Source organism: Leuciscus leuciscus (genome assembly GCF_965113295.1).
Source record: "Leuciscus leuciscus genome assembly, chromosome: 20".
NCBI classification, from domain to species: Eukaryota; Metazoa; Chordata; class Actinopteri; order Cypriniformes; family Leuciscidae; genus Leuciscus; species Leuciscus leuciscus.
Window position 1 is genome coordinate 11,404,904 of NC_138744.1, and position 18,656 is coordinate 11,423,559.

At 37.4% G+C, this 18,656-nt stretch overlaps 1 protein-coding gene across 1 annotated transcript in view; it reads left to right on the forward strand.

Annotated features, from left to right (window-relative positions):
* The window catches only part of usp45 (ubiquitin specific peptidase 45), a 33,700-nt gene that overhangs the window by 4,036 nt on the left and 11,008 nt on the right, over nt 1-18,656 (forward strand). The window contains exons 6-8 of the mRNA XM_082149397.1: nt 11,651-11,799; nt 14,449-14,544; nt 14,676-14,806. Of these exons, the coding sequence (XP_082005523.1) occupies nt 11,651-11,799; nt 14,449-14,544; nt 14,676-14,806 (376 nt within the window). The remainder of the gene's footprint in view (nt 1-11,650; nt 11,800-14,448; nt 14,545-14,675; nt 14,807-18,656) is intronic.

Here is an 18,656-nt window from a genome sequence, read left to right on the forward strand (position 1 = left end):
CTGGGTTTTCTTTCAAATGGCTTTTTTTTTTAGAAGCTCCTCATTGTTTCTCTGTACACAGCAATGCCATGTTAGCACAACTGTCATCACTGACCTTTGCCCTGGGATCACTCGTTTTAGTTTTCCAGATACAATGAGGAGACATACACACTCTTTGGGCAACCTGAAAGCACTGTGATATTTCATTGACCAAAAAATCTGCTGTTTTTTGAGTGTCCTCTCCTATATTTACGTAAATTCAGTTTTGTGCATATAGCTTTTTTCTTCTTCTTTTTTTACAGTAAATATGAGGCTTTTCACACATTAAAGAGTTAAAGTCATTCTAAACCCCTAGAATCCTTGGATATGTTGTCTCAAGTTTCAAACTGCTCATTCTTTATTTCACACTGTACATTCCTAAGCCCTGAGTTAACAGTTTTATTTGGATATTTGTGGTGCCAGTAACCATGATTGGATACATACAGCGTATAACCAATTTAAATAATGACTAGTCTAATTTATTATTACATTACAGAACACAGTTTTTCAGTTACTGTACGAATCTCAAAAACATTATAATCTTGTCTAGAATATGTATGATAATATTGATTAATCAATTAAATGTTATGATAATAATTGTAAGCAAAAAGTGCATCTTTTGGCAGTAGGGTACAGTACAGAAACTGCAAAGACTTAGGCTAAAATTGCTTAAAGGCAACTGCAGTGGCCCTCATTTTAGCATTGATTTGTCTCTTAGGTGATATATTAAACTTTGTGTAATTAGCTGTAATTAGCTGATGCTTTCTGTCATAGAGCAGCTCCCTGGCTCCACCTAGAGCTCCAGTAGCAGCGATGCCTTGGACCCATGATAAAGTTGCTCTGCTACACTTTTGTTTTTAATCTGTTGGAGTGATTCATGAACTCACCATCATCACCATTATGCCCTTGAGCAGGAGGCTTAACCCCTGGTTGCTTGAGTTGAACTGTCCTTGTAGTAAGAGTATACACAACTTCCGGGAATGCATAGTGTAGTTTAACCCAATGTTTATTTATAACCACACAGCACACTAGAAGTCCTCCTCTGAATATTTAGGATTTCACCATTAGTTCTCCACCTGCTAATCTTGACTTTTCATCAGGTCCATGCACGTCATGATCATCCGCATCACAAACTTTACTGAATCTACATTTTGATGTCTTCCAATAGGCATACATTTTTTAAATGAATCTGTAAAGAACACATGTGGGTAACCTCACAATCAGAAAAAAAACATAATTAGAGAGAAATAAATTAAATTTCTATTTCTAATAAAGATAATGAAGCTCATTTTTAGTTTTCCCCTCCTTTTTTACATTGTGACATTTTCACAACAATGTGCTTAATTGTCATAAACATAACGTCACAATGTACACTACTGTGCAGAAGTTTGGAGTCTGAATTGTATTTAAATTTTTTTGAAGGAAATTAATACTTCTATTCAGCAAGAATGAATTAAATTGATCAAAAGTGACAGTAAAGTTTACATTTATAATGCTACAAAAGATTTATATTGCAAATAAATGCTGTATAAATGCTTTTAAATGTTCTATTCACCGAATAATCCACAAAAATATTAAGCAGCACAAATGTTTTCAACATTGATACAATAAGAAATGTTTCTTGAGAATCAAATCAGCATATTAGAATGATTTTTGAAGGATTGTGTGACACTGAAGACTGGAGCAATGCCTGCTGAAAATTTAGCATGGCCATTAGTGGAATTCATTTCCTTTTAAAATATATTTAAAAAAAATACCAGTTATTTCTTTGTAATAAGATTTGATTACTGATTTTACTGTATTTTTTTGTCAAATAAATGAAGCCTTAGTGAGCATAAGTGACTTGCCAACAAACTTTTGAACGTTTAAATATGTACGTTAGCTTAATTTTCTTCAGGCAAATTGTTTCTGTTGTAATTCATTAATATTGTAAAGCCTGGCTGAAATAATGAGGACCAGCATCTCAGAGTATTATCGTGAAACAACTTCGTCGTTTTTTTATTATTATTATTATTATATATTCATATTTCAACTATGTGCCATGAAAGACAGCTTTTTTTCTCTGGTATGTAAGATTAGACGACACCTCTCCAACCGAGGCACAGTGTCTGTTAAAATGCTCTCTTTTCAGTGAAGAGCAAAAGCTAGTGTACAATTTCACATATCAGTGAAATATGCTACCACCTTGTCCTTGCATGATGCTTAACAGTCATTGAATCCATTTCCGTCCCTGTCCATGGACTCTGGTGTATCAAAGTTAAGTTCAGTTAAACCCAGCCTAACTGGTCTCCCGCCACTCCAAGGGCAGCCAGGCTCTTGCTAGAGAAGCTGCGCTCCAATTCCGTTACTGCCGCATGGCTGCGCTCATTAATGGCATTAGGCGCTCGAGTGGTGCTCCCCGGTCGGATTCCCTGAAGAACGGCTGCAGCTGTGTGGGGATGGGATCCTGAGCTCTGCTCCTCCCCCTGCCCAGCCACATCTCCCATGATCCCTCTTTGCTCACTCCGAGCTTCTGGGAGAGGGTCTCGTTTTCTTCAGGAGGGGAGCTTGTTTCGTATATAGAGCATCCTCAGCTGTTGAAAGGCGGCGGATGTTGTGAGAGAGGTTTTTTGCTTATGAAATAGCTGTATTTATTCCAAACATGTGAAGAGAAAACTCAGTTTTGATTATTTCGCAACTAAGTTTGGGAACAAACTTTTATTCTTTCTTATAGAGGAAAACCTTTCCAGTCCAGACAGACTCGCTTATCTTTGCACCATAGCCTTGACTAAACTCAAACGTCTTGATGTTTGTCAGATGATCATTTTTTTTATAATTTCTTTCCAGTCAAGCCTGATAAACTCTTCGAGACAGAAATCTGAAGACAGAAAAGGGAAAACAGTTGCCCACTTGGTGTTTTTTTTTTTTTTTTTTTTTTTTTTTTTGAGGTCCAGAAGGTAGCTGGTGGTGGTCTGTGGTTTTGGGCCAGAGTTGGGCCACCTCCTGCCCACATCCTTCTTACCCAGCTCTTTAAATTACCTGTTGCCATTCTTCCATGCTCATTGTTCCAGGCGGGCTGACTAAATGAAGAAACAGGCGGCCATTGTGGCTGTGAAATGGACTGGCGCTGGCATAGAGGAGCTGGTGAAATTGCATTTCTGCAATATTTGAAGGCCAGGGTTTTTTTAGACAGAGCTTGTTGTTGTGTTCGCTTTTTCTCAAAGACCCGCAGCACAAAAGAGCCCCAGCAAGAATTTTCCAGAATCCATAATAGTTTTCCACAACAACAGCAGGGAGAAGAAAGAAAATCTATTAACCGCTCTCTCACCAAAAAGGCCTTCAGCTCAAGTACCAGAGTCTTGGTAGAAAGAGACTTGACCTCAGAGAGCCAGGCTTGCGCTTGAAACACAGCTGGGAAGGCATTGTTTGAGGAAATTAAAATGTTTTTGCTTCAATAGGCATCACAAGCTGGCACATGCAGCAGTTGAATCTTTATTTTCTCATATTGATTTTCAATCTCATTTCATATTTCATGAGGTGAGGGTTCAAACTTATTTTGCTTTACATTTCAGCTTTTTATTCATTTATTTTTTTAAACATGTTGTAGCCTTAACTAATCCCTGACTAACTGAATATCCATTTTTCATACTGTACATTACAATTATGTTATCCCCAAATTAACTTATCATTCATCTATTTTCAAATGTAAAAATGTTGTTTGTAGTTTTATTTTTCATTTATTTGGACAAAATAGTATATCATTTTGTCGATCATAGCATATTAAATAATTATCAGCTTATTGGTATTATCCAAAACTTTTAACACCAGTGCATTCCTACTTCCAAATCTACTAAATGCCTCCTAAATCGAGTGATGCAGGGATGACGTCAGAACTCCGAATAGGGCTGTAGCTATCGATTATTTTAGTAATCGAGTATTCTACGGATTATTCCATCGATTAATCGAGTAATCGGATAAAAAATTGTGGTAATAAAAATAGATCCAAGTGAACAACAGCCTTTAAAATTACTTAAAGACAAATAGGTAACACTTTACAATATGGTTCGTTAGTTACTCAGAATGAACAATATTTATTTCTACAGCATTTATTAATCTTAGTTCATGTTAATTTCAACATTTGCTAATACATAATTAAAATTAATGGTTGTATTTGTTAACATTAATGTAATGAACTAACATGAACAAACAATGAACAGCTTTATTTTTTATGAACAAATGTTAGTTACAGATGTAGCTATTGTTCATTGTTAGTTCATGTTGATTAATACATTAATGTTAACTAATGAGCCTTATTGTAGTGTTACCCAAATAACAATAACAAGCAATAATTATTGGTTCAAATAAAGTATCAAAGTAATCATATGGGTTTTATTAAACAACGCTGTTAAAATACACCATGTAAAATATATGATAACTAATAAACATAACATTTAATTCAAATGTCAACTTAATCTTTCATATTTGGTCACTTCTGTACGATAGAAATGCAACAGCTGCCGTAATTTCTTGAAAAGAACATGTGCACGTCAAAACATGCAAGCAGTGCAAGGGTTAAACTTCTATTTTGAAATCGCGATGAACAACAATTCGCACATGAGAATATATGCGATTGCGAATATATTTCTGAATATATTCAGAAACATACTTATGTATTCTCCTGTGTTGGCGAAGATTTATAAATGAGCTGCATTACGAATCTTGTGAAACGGCGCAGACTGCGTGCAGATGAACGTTATAAGCCACACAAACTCACAGCATGCAAAGATGGAGTTTGAGAAACCCGAGACGCTCCACGCATATAAATGATGACAGTAAGTTACTATGAAACACGCGTCCGGGGTTTTGCGTTCCCAAATGCACATTATTGGAAACTTAAACAAACAGCACATGCAGAGACTGAGTATACGTGTGGAGCAGCGTTTACTGTGAACGGAGCTGAGGTAGGCCTACTTTTAACACAATCTGCACGCATGTAAATAATTCAACCGTCATGCTTCTCTGTGGGAGAAAAAAAACAGCGCATATATTTATTTAACTTAATCTTAGCCTTTGTGATTTCACAATATCATGATTGTAAACAGTTAAATATATCGCGTAGCCTTAGAAAACTGTGTAATGCGGTTCATGGACTCTCATCTGTGGAATGCGCCACTTCCGGTATTTTGCCGGTTACTCGACACGGGTAAATTGCAATCGAGGATTTTTTTTAATCGAGTACTCGACTTTAATCGAGGAATCGTTACAGCCCTAACTCCGAAGACTAATTTGCCAGTGGTTCCTTTCGAGATTTTCCTTTGGGGTTGTATAATGGGTTTTTTCAATTTATGAGTAAAAGAAAGCGTGTAGTAAACATAACTTGACGATACTTCGACGGTTTGTTCTACAACGTAAATTACACGCACCCATACCAAAAATTATTATTATTATTTATTTTTTTAAAGGTATGTTTCTAATACGTCACTACATAAGACAGTTTGGGTGTTAGTGTGTGCAGTTTTAGAAGAGAATTTATATGTTTTAGAAAATAACTTTTAAATTATGTTAACCACAGGCTTTATTTTACTCATAAATTGAAAAACATTGACTGTTTTCTCGAATCTCAAATTAGCCTATATTTGATATACACTTGGATGGTTTTTAAACATTGTTTTACATTTAATCTATTGATGTTGAGGATTTTACAGCTAGGTCTTGTTGATTATCGAGGATGGTTAGCCTCGGGTGGGAGAATGCTTTTCTATTTAGGTCGATCCGGGGCCAATGTGAACAGCACGTTATGTGTGTGTGTGTGTGTGTGTGTGTGTGTGTGTGTGTGTGTGTGTGTGTGCATGAAGGAATCAAGACGTTGGATACCCTTGGCCTCAGATGGCAATGAAGCACGGTTTTCATGCCCCATGGCCACAACAAATTAACAAATTAGTAAGACATTTGGTGTTGCTCGGCCTTCCTCATGACTGCTTGCTGTCTTCAGCCTGAGGAGAGTTGTCCTTCACTTTGTGAGAAACAAGGGAAAATTTGTATGAATAGTGTACATGTTCAATGCATTAACTTCTATAAATCTTTGCTTGACTCTTCTCGGATAGTTCTCTGCTATGATGTTATTCATGCTTTATGACCTTTTGGAGTCATGTATACAAAAAGCAGATATAAAAAATAAATTATCTCAGTATGATGGTGTTTAGGACCAAGTGTAAATGGTTCACCTGAAATGAAAATGTTATTCGATCCTCTTGTCATTCCAAACCTGTATGACTATCTTTTATGCATGAAACACACAAAAACACAATATTTAGCAGAATGTCTTACCGTATAGGTTATAGGATGATATAAGAGACTTTTTTTTTTATTATTCATTTTGAGTGATATTGGTTATTTAATTGGCCATGTTCATTTCCCATATTTTTCCCACATTACTATCTAACACTGAATTTTTAAAACTAGTTTAATAGCATTGTTCAATATAATCTTCAGGAAATCTCTAAATAAATGTAATTTTTTTATTATGCACAACATAATGTTGTAATGCCTAAATTCACTTGTAGCATTTAGCAATGATTGAGTTTAATTTTAATTTAATTTAAATTTAATTTAATTTTATTTAGACTTCTATCAGTTATGGGCCAGAATGCAGTGTTGTTATTGTTAAACCTGCATTCTGTAATTTTTTGGGGTTAAATTTTTGAGCAAGTACATAACCAGCCAGTGTTTAAAACTATTTGCTTGCCTTAGCTCGATTCAAAACGGTAAGCTTGTAATAATGATTTTAATTCCAGTGGTACTGGTGGATTTCTGCTGTAAATTCGAGCACGTGTTTGCGTCATCACGCCACATCTGTACACATAAAGAAGGTGTCTCGGCTAGTAGGCTATATTGCGTGTGAGGATGTTGGAGGTGGAGATTTATAGCATTTTCTCACAGCACTTGATATAATTAAACTTATAAATTTGATGGTGGATCCAGAAAGGTCAAACGACAATCACCAGTGACAATTGGGAGAGTCACCCGTTGTAAAACGCAAAAGACTTCGGACTTCGGAGTGGCTACAGAAAAAAAGAGACTGCAACCGTGCCCATGTGAGCAGTCGTTAGATTTGATCATCGCGATTACTGCAATGCTTTTTTTCCCTTAGTTGGTCAGAACAAAAGTGGATGTTACTCGTTCAGATGACATTTTCTGATGAAAATTCTTATGTTGGTCATACTTCCAAAAAGTAGAATCTGTGATTCCGAAAGACAGTATCCACACCGGCGCAGTGACTGACAGCCGCACATTCGCCTCAAAACATTGGATTCATCCGCGCTGTGCCTCGGCAAAAGTTTTTACTCTCAAAAACATTACAAAACCTTAATGTTTCCAAACTTTTCACCGGTCCTGTATAATATATGAAAAAGGTTTATTTTTTATTTTTTTTATGTTACCTAGTTTGTTGAATATGTATGAAAATGACTAAACCTGAAATAAAGAATTAAAGCTAAATAGAAATATAAAAATGACAAAAGTTAATAAAAATGACAAAAGCACACTGAAGTACAAAAACTTGAAATTAAACTGTAAACTGAAAATCTAAAAATAAAAGCTGATTCAAAATATTAATAAATACAATAATCGCATATAAATAATGCTAAAATAACTCTGCTAGAATGTTAATATTGATGCCTGCTTTTTTAAACTGTGTTCTATACAACCTTTTTTATATACAGTGAATGTGGATGGGGACCAGGTACCACTGTGGTCACTGTTCGCTTTCATTGTATAGAATAGAACAGCTTAGACATTCTGCTAAATACCTTTTTTGTGAGGGCGAGCTATGGAAGGGTTTCACAGCTCTTGTTTTGCCTCAAAGCTCTTAGGGAAGATCTTCTTTTAATGCAGTTATCAGGAAACCACATACAGTTCACTTTGGCGCTTGTGCATTTTGGATAGAACTGGGTGGGGAGTGGGGAGTGGATTGCTGATCGTTTAGGCTGCCCTGGGGACATGCTCCACAGTGTCACTCCTGCCCATATTCGGTGGCTGAGCAAGGAGAGCCAGGTGGTGGTGCCGAGTTCAGGACAGTCAAGCGTGGCCGTGGTGCATGCTGACATTTGCCTTTGCTAACTGCTGCAGGGAGAGGAAAAATCTGTTTTTCCATATGCTTGTTCAGGGCACTGTCCTCCCCCCCCAGTCCCCTCTATGTATCTCCTTCGCTGCCACGCTGGCAGATGGCTCTCTGAACATTGTTTACCTTGATCAGCGGGCCCAGATGTGATGCAACTCCATAGACATTCCCACATTGCACCATTTATTCTCCTGGTGCACTAAAAAAATGGGACCGACAAAATGCAAAAAGTAACTTATTTTGACATCACTCTCGCTCATTCTCCTGTTTGCACATTGTATGAGCTGTGCGTCCCCATAGTCTACACTTGTTTGCACCACAGTGTTCATGGACATATGGGCTCCCTCTCGAAAGGCTGTATGGACACAGACAAACTTCCAGATGTTTTCGTGTAGCGCTCCAGATGCTTTTGGCCCCACTTAGGAATAGCAGCACTCCAGTCTATTGTTTTGATGCCTGATTAACCCCTGTGAGAAAATCATGGGGGCACAGAAGCTGCCCACTTCAGATTTTAATGGATTTTTCCTGAACAGGGCTTTATACTGGGGCAGTTTGTACAATAAGTGTGTGTGGATCTACATAACATTTGGGGCAGCTCCGGAGAGCATTATTGCACAAAGGAAAACCAATTTACTACCTGAATTGGAGAACATTGGTTGTCCTTGGACTTTCCCTCAGATGTGGCAGTGTGACAATACGGATTGGACGGGGGACTAAATAAGATGAACCTGTGGACACAGCAATGTTAGCTGAACCTTAAAGAAAACACAAGACATTTAGTTGCACTCCTGTTGTCAGAAATGATCTTTTCCACCCCATCATATGCTTGACCAAATCTGAAGGGTTAAGAGCATATATTGCAGCTTTAAACAGTTTTTAAATCCATCTATGTTACAGACCCCTGGTATTGTCCAAGCGGAGATTCGTCAAGGACAGGTCTTGAGTTGATCTCGCCAGACATGCAAACATCTCATCATCTACACAGCCATTCAACAGTCTTTTTCTTGTAATATTCTCAATTCTCTTGGGTGTACGAGAATGCAAAGGACATTTTTTTTTATAAGTGCTTTGGTTTTGTGTAGTTGTGTAGTGACCTCCAATACATCATATTCCATGTTGTTCACAGTGTGTCAGTGGGTGTATTTTTCTAACAGGAGGTAGAGTTGAAGAGGTAGGGGGAAATCAATGCACACTAAGGCATGTAAACATCATACCTACTTAAACTGCTAATTTTATCAAATTTTCTTAACAGAAATCATTCATGCAAGAATAAACCAATTGGGACACAAGAGTAAGGCATATTATTCCACTTGAGGGAAGAACAAGCTGTAGATATGTACAACACCTGCACTCATCTATATGATATGAATTACTTCAGGTCATTTTGAAGTTATTTGGGGCACATTACATGAATATGATGCATTTGTGTCTCATTAAATTTTTTACAGCATTAGATGTACAAAGAAAGAAAATAATGAATGTCAAATAACTACAAAACAACACTTGGTCCCAAATTAACGATAGTTCAATTTGGTCTGAATTTCCAATCTGTTACTTGAAACCCTGGTACCCATTTTGCCATATTTTTTATATTAAATATTTTTTTCATTTTATAAATGTATAGCTAATTTTGATGTTTATGTAATGGGAAAATGGAATTTTAAATATTTAGTTTAAATATTTATAAGTTTATATATATATAAGGACTCCTGAAATGCAAATATAATATTGAGCTGGTCATAAAATAAGTACTTTTAGTTTCTTTAATTGGCCGTGCTCCTGCTTTTGCATAAATAATAGTTCAAAGGAGTGTAACTAGTATTTAGTTGTGGCAAGCAGCACCATGCTGACTTTCACTTTCATTCTCAGTGCCTTGGGTGCTTGCAGTTGTTCATTAATGCTTAATTTGACAGAACACTTGTGTTCTCCTTCACAAATGGTGCCAGTGACAATAAAAAATATGAGTCCTGAGCTGTTCATGAATTCGACCTTTTGTTATGGCTTGTCCAATGCCTTGTTGCAAAAGGCCACCAACCAGATTGTCAACGATCCACCAAATCAAAACATAAATAAGTAGTGGCGGACAAATAAACTGCATTTTTCCCAAACGTAAATTAGTTGTATCTTTAATACAAATATGCCTGAAAATTTCTGTTGTGTATATGTAGTCCACTCTGTACAATCCACTGAGTTGCAACTGTTTTTTTTGCCCAGTGGAAAATGCAGATAATTGGTCAATGCGTCAATGCAAGGTAATGTTATCTCATAAAGGCTAAATTAAGCGGTGTACTTCATAATGTTCATTATTGAAAAATACGTCAACCCTATTTTACCAAGGTCCATCTTGGAGATTTCTGCCTTACCCCCATGCAAAGATCCATGATAACTAGCTTTAAGCTAACAAATAAAAAAGTTAAATGGATGTAGTTGTCTCTTTTTCAATCATGAATACATACCATGTATTTTGCATGTCATTGGGTACAGGATATCCACTATTTATTTATTCACCAGACTCACAAAATTAAGACGACTTTTAAATGACATTGATATTATTTTGTTTTAGTATTTAAATAGATTTTATGCAATATATATTTATTAGATGATCAAAGATGGTACACAATGCAGAACAAAAAAATACTGAATAAATATTAAGTTGTTACTCAATAATTGAATATTTTTTATGACCTTGTCATTGAATTGTGTATAGTATTCTGTGTCATTTGAATTTAATAGGTCATAGAACACAATATTTTTTCCACTATAACTTTTTAGATAATTTTTGTTGTCGTTGAATTAATGTTTGCTCAAAGAAGTTGCCATTGTTAGAAGTCATTGATAAAATAAATCGCATCATTTTATGTATCCTTATTGTTGAAAGCCATAGGCACCATCAGCCTCTCTTCTGAGGGACTGAGAGTTATTTACAGGACCGACTGCTCACTCTGAATTATCATGCAGGTTGCCTTCATGTCTCCTGAGTGTTTAGGGCAGTGCACCCGTCATTTCTCTGGAGTTTAGCTGTTTTTGTGTAGAAAAACTCTCTCTTTCTCTCTCTGCGGGCCTTGTGTTTAGCCGCCTGGGCCAAGAAGCTCCCGCAGTGTCGTGGCAGTAGCGGGGAGCAGCTGTGCTTGTTCCCTGCTCCCTAACCAGCGTACTTTTTATCCAGCTGTCATCTGCAGCCTCTCCCAGCTGCTACCCAGAATGTTAACCCATTTCTGCGGCAGAAAAATCAAGCGCACACTGAGACCAGGCCCACTCCAGGTTTGCGTTTCTCAGAAGCATTGTGAGCCAAGTTGATCGTAGTGACCAATGGTGCCAGTGGTTCTACGATCTACGTAGGCTTGCAATGCTTTTGAGAAACGTAGCCCCGATCTTCATATAACAGAAGATCCGTTTTCATTTCTCTCAAATAAATTGACTTAAAGTTTAAGTCGAGTTTTCTGCCTTTCTCCATTTTTGGTTGTAGAAAACCTACTTTACTATTTAGTGTTTTGACTAGAGATCTGTCAACTTGATTTCTGTCCTGTCTTTTAGCAACAACCTCAAAAATTATCAAGCTCAGAGAGGAATCCGCTGAGTATGTGGACACTCAGAGAGGGAAGAGTCCAGTGAATAGCACACTTATCCCGGTCAAGGGCATCAACAACCTGGGCAACACCTGCTTCTTCAATGCTGTGATGCAGGTAAAGTCTTGTCTGAGAACTCGGATTACTCACTTTACCTTTACTTTTAACTTTTGTTTGTGTCAGTTTTGTGTGTCAGTTTTTCCAAAGCATACATATTTTTTTTTAATTACCACAAATATTAAATTAATATACAGTGAGGAAAATAAGTATTTGAACACCCTGCTATTTTGCAAGTTCTCCCACTTGGAAATCATGGAGGGGTCTGAAATTGTCATCATAGGTGCATGTCCACTGTGAGAGACATAATCAAAAAAAAAAAAATCCAGAAATCACAATATATGATTTTTTAACTATTTATTTGTATGATACAGCTGCAAATAAGTATTTGAACACCTGTCTATCAGCTAGAATTCTGACCCTCAAAGACCTGTTAGTCTGCCTTTAAAATGTCCACCTCCACTCCATTTATTATCCTAAATTAGATGCACCTGTTTGAGGTCGTTAGCTGCATAAAGACACCTGTCCACCCCATACAATCAGTAAGAATCCAACTACTAACATGGCCAAGACCAAAGAGCTGTCCAAAGACACTAGAGACAAAATTGTACACCTCCACAAGGCTGGAAAGGGCTACGGGGAAATTGCCAAGCAGCTTGGTGTAAAAAGGTCCACTGTTGGAGCAATCATTAGAAAATGGAAGAAGCTAAACATGACTGTCAATCTCCCTCGGACTGGGGCTCCATGCAAGATCTCACCTCGTGGGGTCTCAATGATCCTAAGAAAGGTGAGAAATCAGCCCAGAACTACACGGGAGGAGCTGGTCAATGACCTGAAAAGAGCTGGGACCACCGTTTCCAAGGTTACTGTTGGTAATACACTAAGACGTCATGGTAATCATGCATGGCACGGAAGGTTCCCCTGCTTAAACCAGCACATGTCAAGGCCCATCTTAAGTTTGCCAATGACCATTTGGATGATCCAGAGGAGTCATGGGAGAAAGTCATGTGGTCAGATGAGACCAAAATAGAACTTTTTGGTCATAATTCCACTAACCGTGTTTGGAGGAAGAAGAATGATGAGTACCATCCCAAGAACACCATCCCTACTGTGAAGCATGGGGGTGATAGAATCATGCTTTGGGGGTGTTTTTCTGCACATGGGACAGGGCGACTGCACTGTACTAAGGAGAGGATGACCGGGGCCATGTATTGCGAGATTTTGGGGAACAACCTCCTTCCCTCAGTTAGAGCATTGAAGATGGGTCGAGGCTGGGTCTTCCAACATGACAATGACCCGAAGCACACAGCCAGGATAACCAAGGAGTGGCTCTGTAAGAAGCATATCAAGGTTCTGGCGTGGCCTAGCCAGTCTCCAGACCTAAACCCAATAGAGAATCTTTGGAGGGAGCTCAAACTCCGTGTTTCTCAGCGACAGCCCAGAAACCTGACTGATCTAGAGAAGATCTGTGTGGAGGAGTGGGCCAAAATCCCTCCTGCAGTGTGTGCAAACCTGGTGAAAAACTACAGGAAACGTTTGACCTCTGTAATTGCAAACAAAGGCTACTGTACCAAATATTAACATTGATTTTCTCAGGTGTTCAAATACTTATTTGCAGCTGTATCATACAAATAAATAGTTAAAAAAGCATACATTGTGATTTCTGGATTTTTTTTTTTTAGATTATGTCTCTCACAGTGGACATGCACCTACGATGACAATTTCAGACCCCTCCATGATTTCTAAGTGGGAGAACTTGCAAAATAGCAGGGTGTTCAAATACTTATTTTCCTCACTGTATCTTAAATATTTTTCAAGTTTGTAGTTTTGTTGTTCATTAATAATATTGATAATTAAATTAGTACAATTCTGTTTTGCTGCTTTGATAATATTAAAAGTTCTCTTATATTGTCTTCAGTGTCACATGATCCTTCAGAAATCACTTAAAATGCTGATTAGAGCTCAAGATACATTTCTTATTATTATATTAATGTTGAAAACAGTGATGTTCCTTGACTTTTGATCAATTGAATGCGTACCTGCTATTATTTTGTTTAACATTTTTTTACTGAGCTCAGAATTTTGATTGGTTTGTATCTAAATAAATATATATATATATATATATATATATATATATATATATATATATATATATATATATATAATATATATGAAGTCTTCATATGCAAAAACCTCTAAGTCTGTCTGACATTTTTCTTTTAAATTAGATTTATTTTTATTTTTATCAGGCTCCTATGTTTAGGTTTAATGGCAATGAAAAGGTTATTAGTCAGTTTTTGAAATGCCTTCTTTTAAGTCTTTTAAGACCTCTAATGGCGCTTTTCCACTGCATGGTACGGCCATCATTCATCTTGAAATTGTGATTCGATTCGCATCTTCTGATTGGTTCTGTGAACTTAAAGGCCTTTGCTGGCAAAAGGAAGTAGCTTTTAGAGGTTTCTGCCAACGAACCGGTATATCTGAATAGGCTGAGGCTGGGATTTTGCAGGTTTGAAACAAAAGTATTTGATGAGTGTATGCTATGTGCGTAGAGCATTCGCTCCGTATCGTTAATCTAATTTTTGACGGAGGTAGCGTTTAGCAGCTTTTGCATCTGAAGTCTACACACACACGCACACACGCACGTATATATATATGTAAGCGGAGAGTGTGATAACTAACTTTTTTCCATTGTTTGTTTTGGTTTAGAATCTCTCCCAGACTCACATGCTGAATGACTTAATTCAAGACGTCAAGGAAAAAGGCCATAAGATGAAGATCTGCCCCTCTGCTGAGACTAACTTGGTATGTTCCAACTAAACTGAACTGGACTAGAACAGTCTCTCTCATAATCTCATTCATGTTAGCTTTTAAATATACAGAAACCCTCACTGTTTGTATGTTAGATGTGATATCATTACTATGCTTTCTTGTAGGGGCCACTAACTGTGACATTGCCCAGCCCGGAACCCCTCACCTCAGCCATGTTTCTGTTCCTCCAAAGTATGAAGGAGCCTGGGAAAGGGCCTGTCTCACCCAAGATCCTTTTCAACCAGCTTTGTCAGAAGTATGTCTACACTGCCGCCATTTGTAAATATGTACTATGAAAGTCTCAAAAAGCTGTGTGGGTTAGTGGATCTAATTGTGGCTAATTGATTGTCACTGTGTGCCACGCAGTTTCAAGCCTGTTTTGAGCTTAAATGGTTGGTTGGTTCCCTGCTCTCAGGGGTTGATTTTAATGCCGTGTACTGGCTAAACGGTTCACTGGCTGTTTTTTAAACGTTGTTTGAACGTGCTGAATGGTTGGGTGGCTCAGACAGGAGCCTGCCAGGCAGTTGGGTGTCTCTCTGGTGCTTCTGTGATATTAACTCAGGTACTGTGCCTTTATCAGACCTGTGGGTTTGCATATGTGTACATGTGTGTCCTGCTCACCTGGCATCATCTCAGCCTTGAGCACACCAATTCGTTTGAGCATATACACATCACATCACTTCACATCACATCAGCCATTACGAATGCATAAAACATTTACAATGCTGTGAAAAAGTATATCCCATGAAAAAATAAAAAATTTTCTTTAACATATAGACATTGGCATTTTGCTGATGTTAATAAATAAAAAGCAATATAATTTGCAAGTATTACTTGCATTGTACATTTTGTAATGTTCTCAGAAAGGACATTCGCTGAAATTGATTCTTTCCTAGCTATTGAAAATTTCACCGCACTTAAAATAAATGGATTTAAAAATAAAGGTTTCAGAACAATCTGTTCTGGCTGGGCCGTCTCAAGAGCTGAGCACAAGATGCTTCAGGACGTCTCAAAGAACTCAAAATTCCCAATTATGTTGAAAAAGTATAAAACTTTCCTGGGGTATACTTACTTTTTCACATACACTACCATTTAAAAATGTCAGTTCTGTAAGTTTTTCTTTAAATGTTTTTGAAATCTCTTATTCTTGCCAAGGCTGTGTTTATTTGATCAAAAATACAGTAAAAAACGAATCATTTACTGCAACAAAGTTTGTTTCCAGAAGAAAATAGTGTCACAGTCCAGCTTAAGTAAGTTCAATGATGTTTCATTTTGTTGTAAAAAAAGTTATTCATTTAGTTCAATTATATGTATAGCCGTGATAACATTGTCCAGCTCAGTTCAGTTCTCATATAATGGTGTCAATGCAGGCAGATCAATATTATTGTTTAATATTAAATTAAATGTTAAATTTAATGTCCCCACTAAGCAAGCCAAAAGCCAATGGTAACAAAGGTGATAAAAGGCGAAAAAGGCGACAGTGGCAAGGAACCAAAACTCCATCAGGTCACTTTTGATCAATTAAATCTGTTTAAAATCCTTGCTAAATAAAATAAATAATTGCTTTCTGAACCCAAACTTTTGAACAGTAGTGCATGTAAATTTTTTTTAAAAAAGTAAGGTTTTGTCCTTTTTAAAAAATTATTTTTTTACATGTTTTGCAATGCAGGTACAGCTAACATTTTTCAAAAACAGTACATATGGTTTCTGCAGATGTGATTTATTTCAAAAGCTCAAATATTGACCATTTATCCACACTTTATTGGGGTTTTGAGACTGATCATTTTTGCAAAATGTTCACCCTCTCTAGTCACACAAGTCTGGTGTCTAACATGTGAAAGCATTAAAACACTGATTCTCTCTGCCTCGCATACACCTTTAATTTCGCTCTCTGCACAGCAGACCCACATTCACACACTTTCAGCACTACAGAGCAGCAGCTCGTAGGGTCAAGTGAAGGCCTTCTGTGCTGCACAGTTTATGTGTGTGTGCGCTTGTGCGTTCCAACATGTCCTTGACAGGAAATATCCTGTTTGTTTAATGCGTTTGTTGACTGGCAAACTGTGGGTCACAGCTGCTGGTCTAATGGAGTACTTGAACTACTGCGCCATCTTGAACACCATCTTGTACATTTGCGATGTTGGACAATGTGGCAGAATGGCATCTTTTGAGACATCGTGCTTTAAAGGACAGTATTTTTGAAGGTGGGATGAACACCAACCATTAAATGGGTGAAGAACAAGTAGTGTGTGTGTCAGTTTGTGTGTGTTACACAGCTGAGTGCTGTTGGCATGGTTGGTCGAGGGCCAGGTCACACTGCCAGCTGGACAGATAAGCAGCACCAGCGCCAACAGCGGTCCAAAGAGCAGTGAGCAGCCTTCCCTGCTCACCACACACTGCTCCTGGTGCTACTGAGGGTCCCAGCCTGAAACATGGCCTTATCTTATGTTTTCTGTAACTATATTTGAATTTTTTATCGTAATCAGCTCTCAAACCCTTTGCATATTTCATGTTGAGGTGGAATGGTACTTATTTTATGTCTGTTAGTACAGAGATTCAAGCATGTACCGGTTTGAAATACAGCACTTTTAATGATGTTCTGGGTGTGAGTGGTGGAATAATAGACTCTAGTCACACTGGCTGCGATTTTTGATCTTCATGTCTTAAATTCTCTCCATTGTTACTAATTTATGGGGTTCAAAACTGAGCCGGTTACAGGTTGCTTTCTCAGACGGTTTCACATTTATTAGCGTTAGTTTTGCTCTATTTCAAAAGAGCTAGAAAATCAGATTGTGTTTTTAATTTATTCCCTGTTGTTTGTTATATTTCTAGATGATCTGCGACAGAATTCGTGTTCCTTACATTTAGTTCTTGTCTATGTTAGACAGTTTTTATTACAAAATAAACCCAGAAAGGTTGATGATCAGGTTATTGTCAGTTTATTGGCTGTTTACCAAATAATTAATTGGTTCTCAACCAGGAGGCTGGTTGGGGGCTTCTGTAAAAGTCAAAGTGGGCCTCAAGATGTCTTAAAATGATTTAAAATAATCTAAAACTAGTTATTTCTCATTTTAGTTCATACTCTCAACAACTGTGTTTTATTTTTTTCTTTGAAAAAACAGGGTTCCAATGTTCTTGGGAAACCTGAATTTATGAAGTCAATTTTATGTTCATCAATTGTCAAAATCAGAACAGATCGGTTGCATAGAACTGTTTGTTGTGTATGTTTTGTGCTCAGTGTAAGATGGGAGTGTTTTATATTCGACTGATGTAGTATGCTTGTGTGTGCATGTGTGCTGGGGCTGCCTGGCGTCTGGTACTAACTCATCCGCTGTTAATTGTGTTAGTGGTTACAGCTGTCCGTCTGTGACAGGGCCATATTGGGCATACCGCTACAGGCTCCTTCAGCCTTCTCTTCCAGTGGAATGAGCTTCCAGAACATTCTCGGTCTCTCTCCCACCTCTCCTACTGGAGCCCATCTCACCCGTCAGCTTCCCTCCAGAACACATTCACTCTGTTCTGCTGCTTATGCTGAGCTATACCAGCATGATCGGCTTACTGTTTGGCAGATGCAGATATCTAGAGACATTTTAAAATTGCTTCTGCATATTTGTTTTTGGACACTTAAACATAAAAATAATCTGTATTGGTATCAATCAAAAAAAGTAATATTAGTGAATATATAATATACATAAACAGTGGGGTTCAAAATCTAATTATATTATTACAAATGATGATAATTATTAAGTTATTACAATTTATTCCTGTGATGCCAAATCTGAATACTCAGCAGCCATTACTCCGGTCTTCAGTGTCACATGATCCTTCAGAAATCATTCTAATATACAGATTGATCAATCACGATATTTAACAATGTAAAAGTATTTTTTTGTTACTTCCGATTAATTTAATGCGCCAAACTTTTTAACTAAAATGTTTTTTTGTTTTTTTTTTGAGTTTATCAGATTAATATATTAGAATGGTGGTGCAGAGAGAAAGAGGAGGAAGAAGGCTGTGTCTCCAGACCCCCTGCTCATGACCTGTGTTAGAAGCAGGTGGCTGAACGTTCTTAAACACACTCCAGTCAGATCCAAACAGAACGTCAG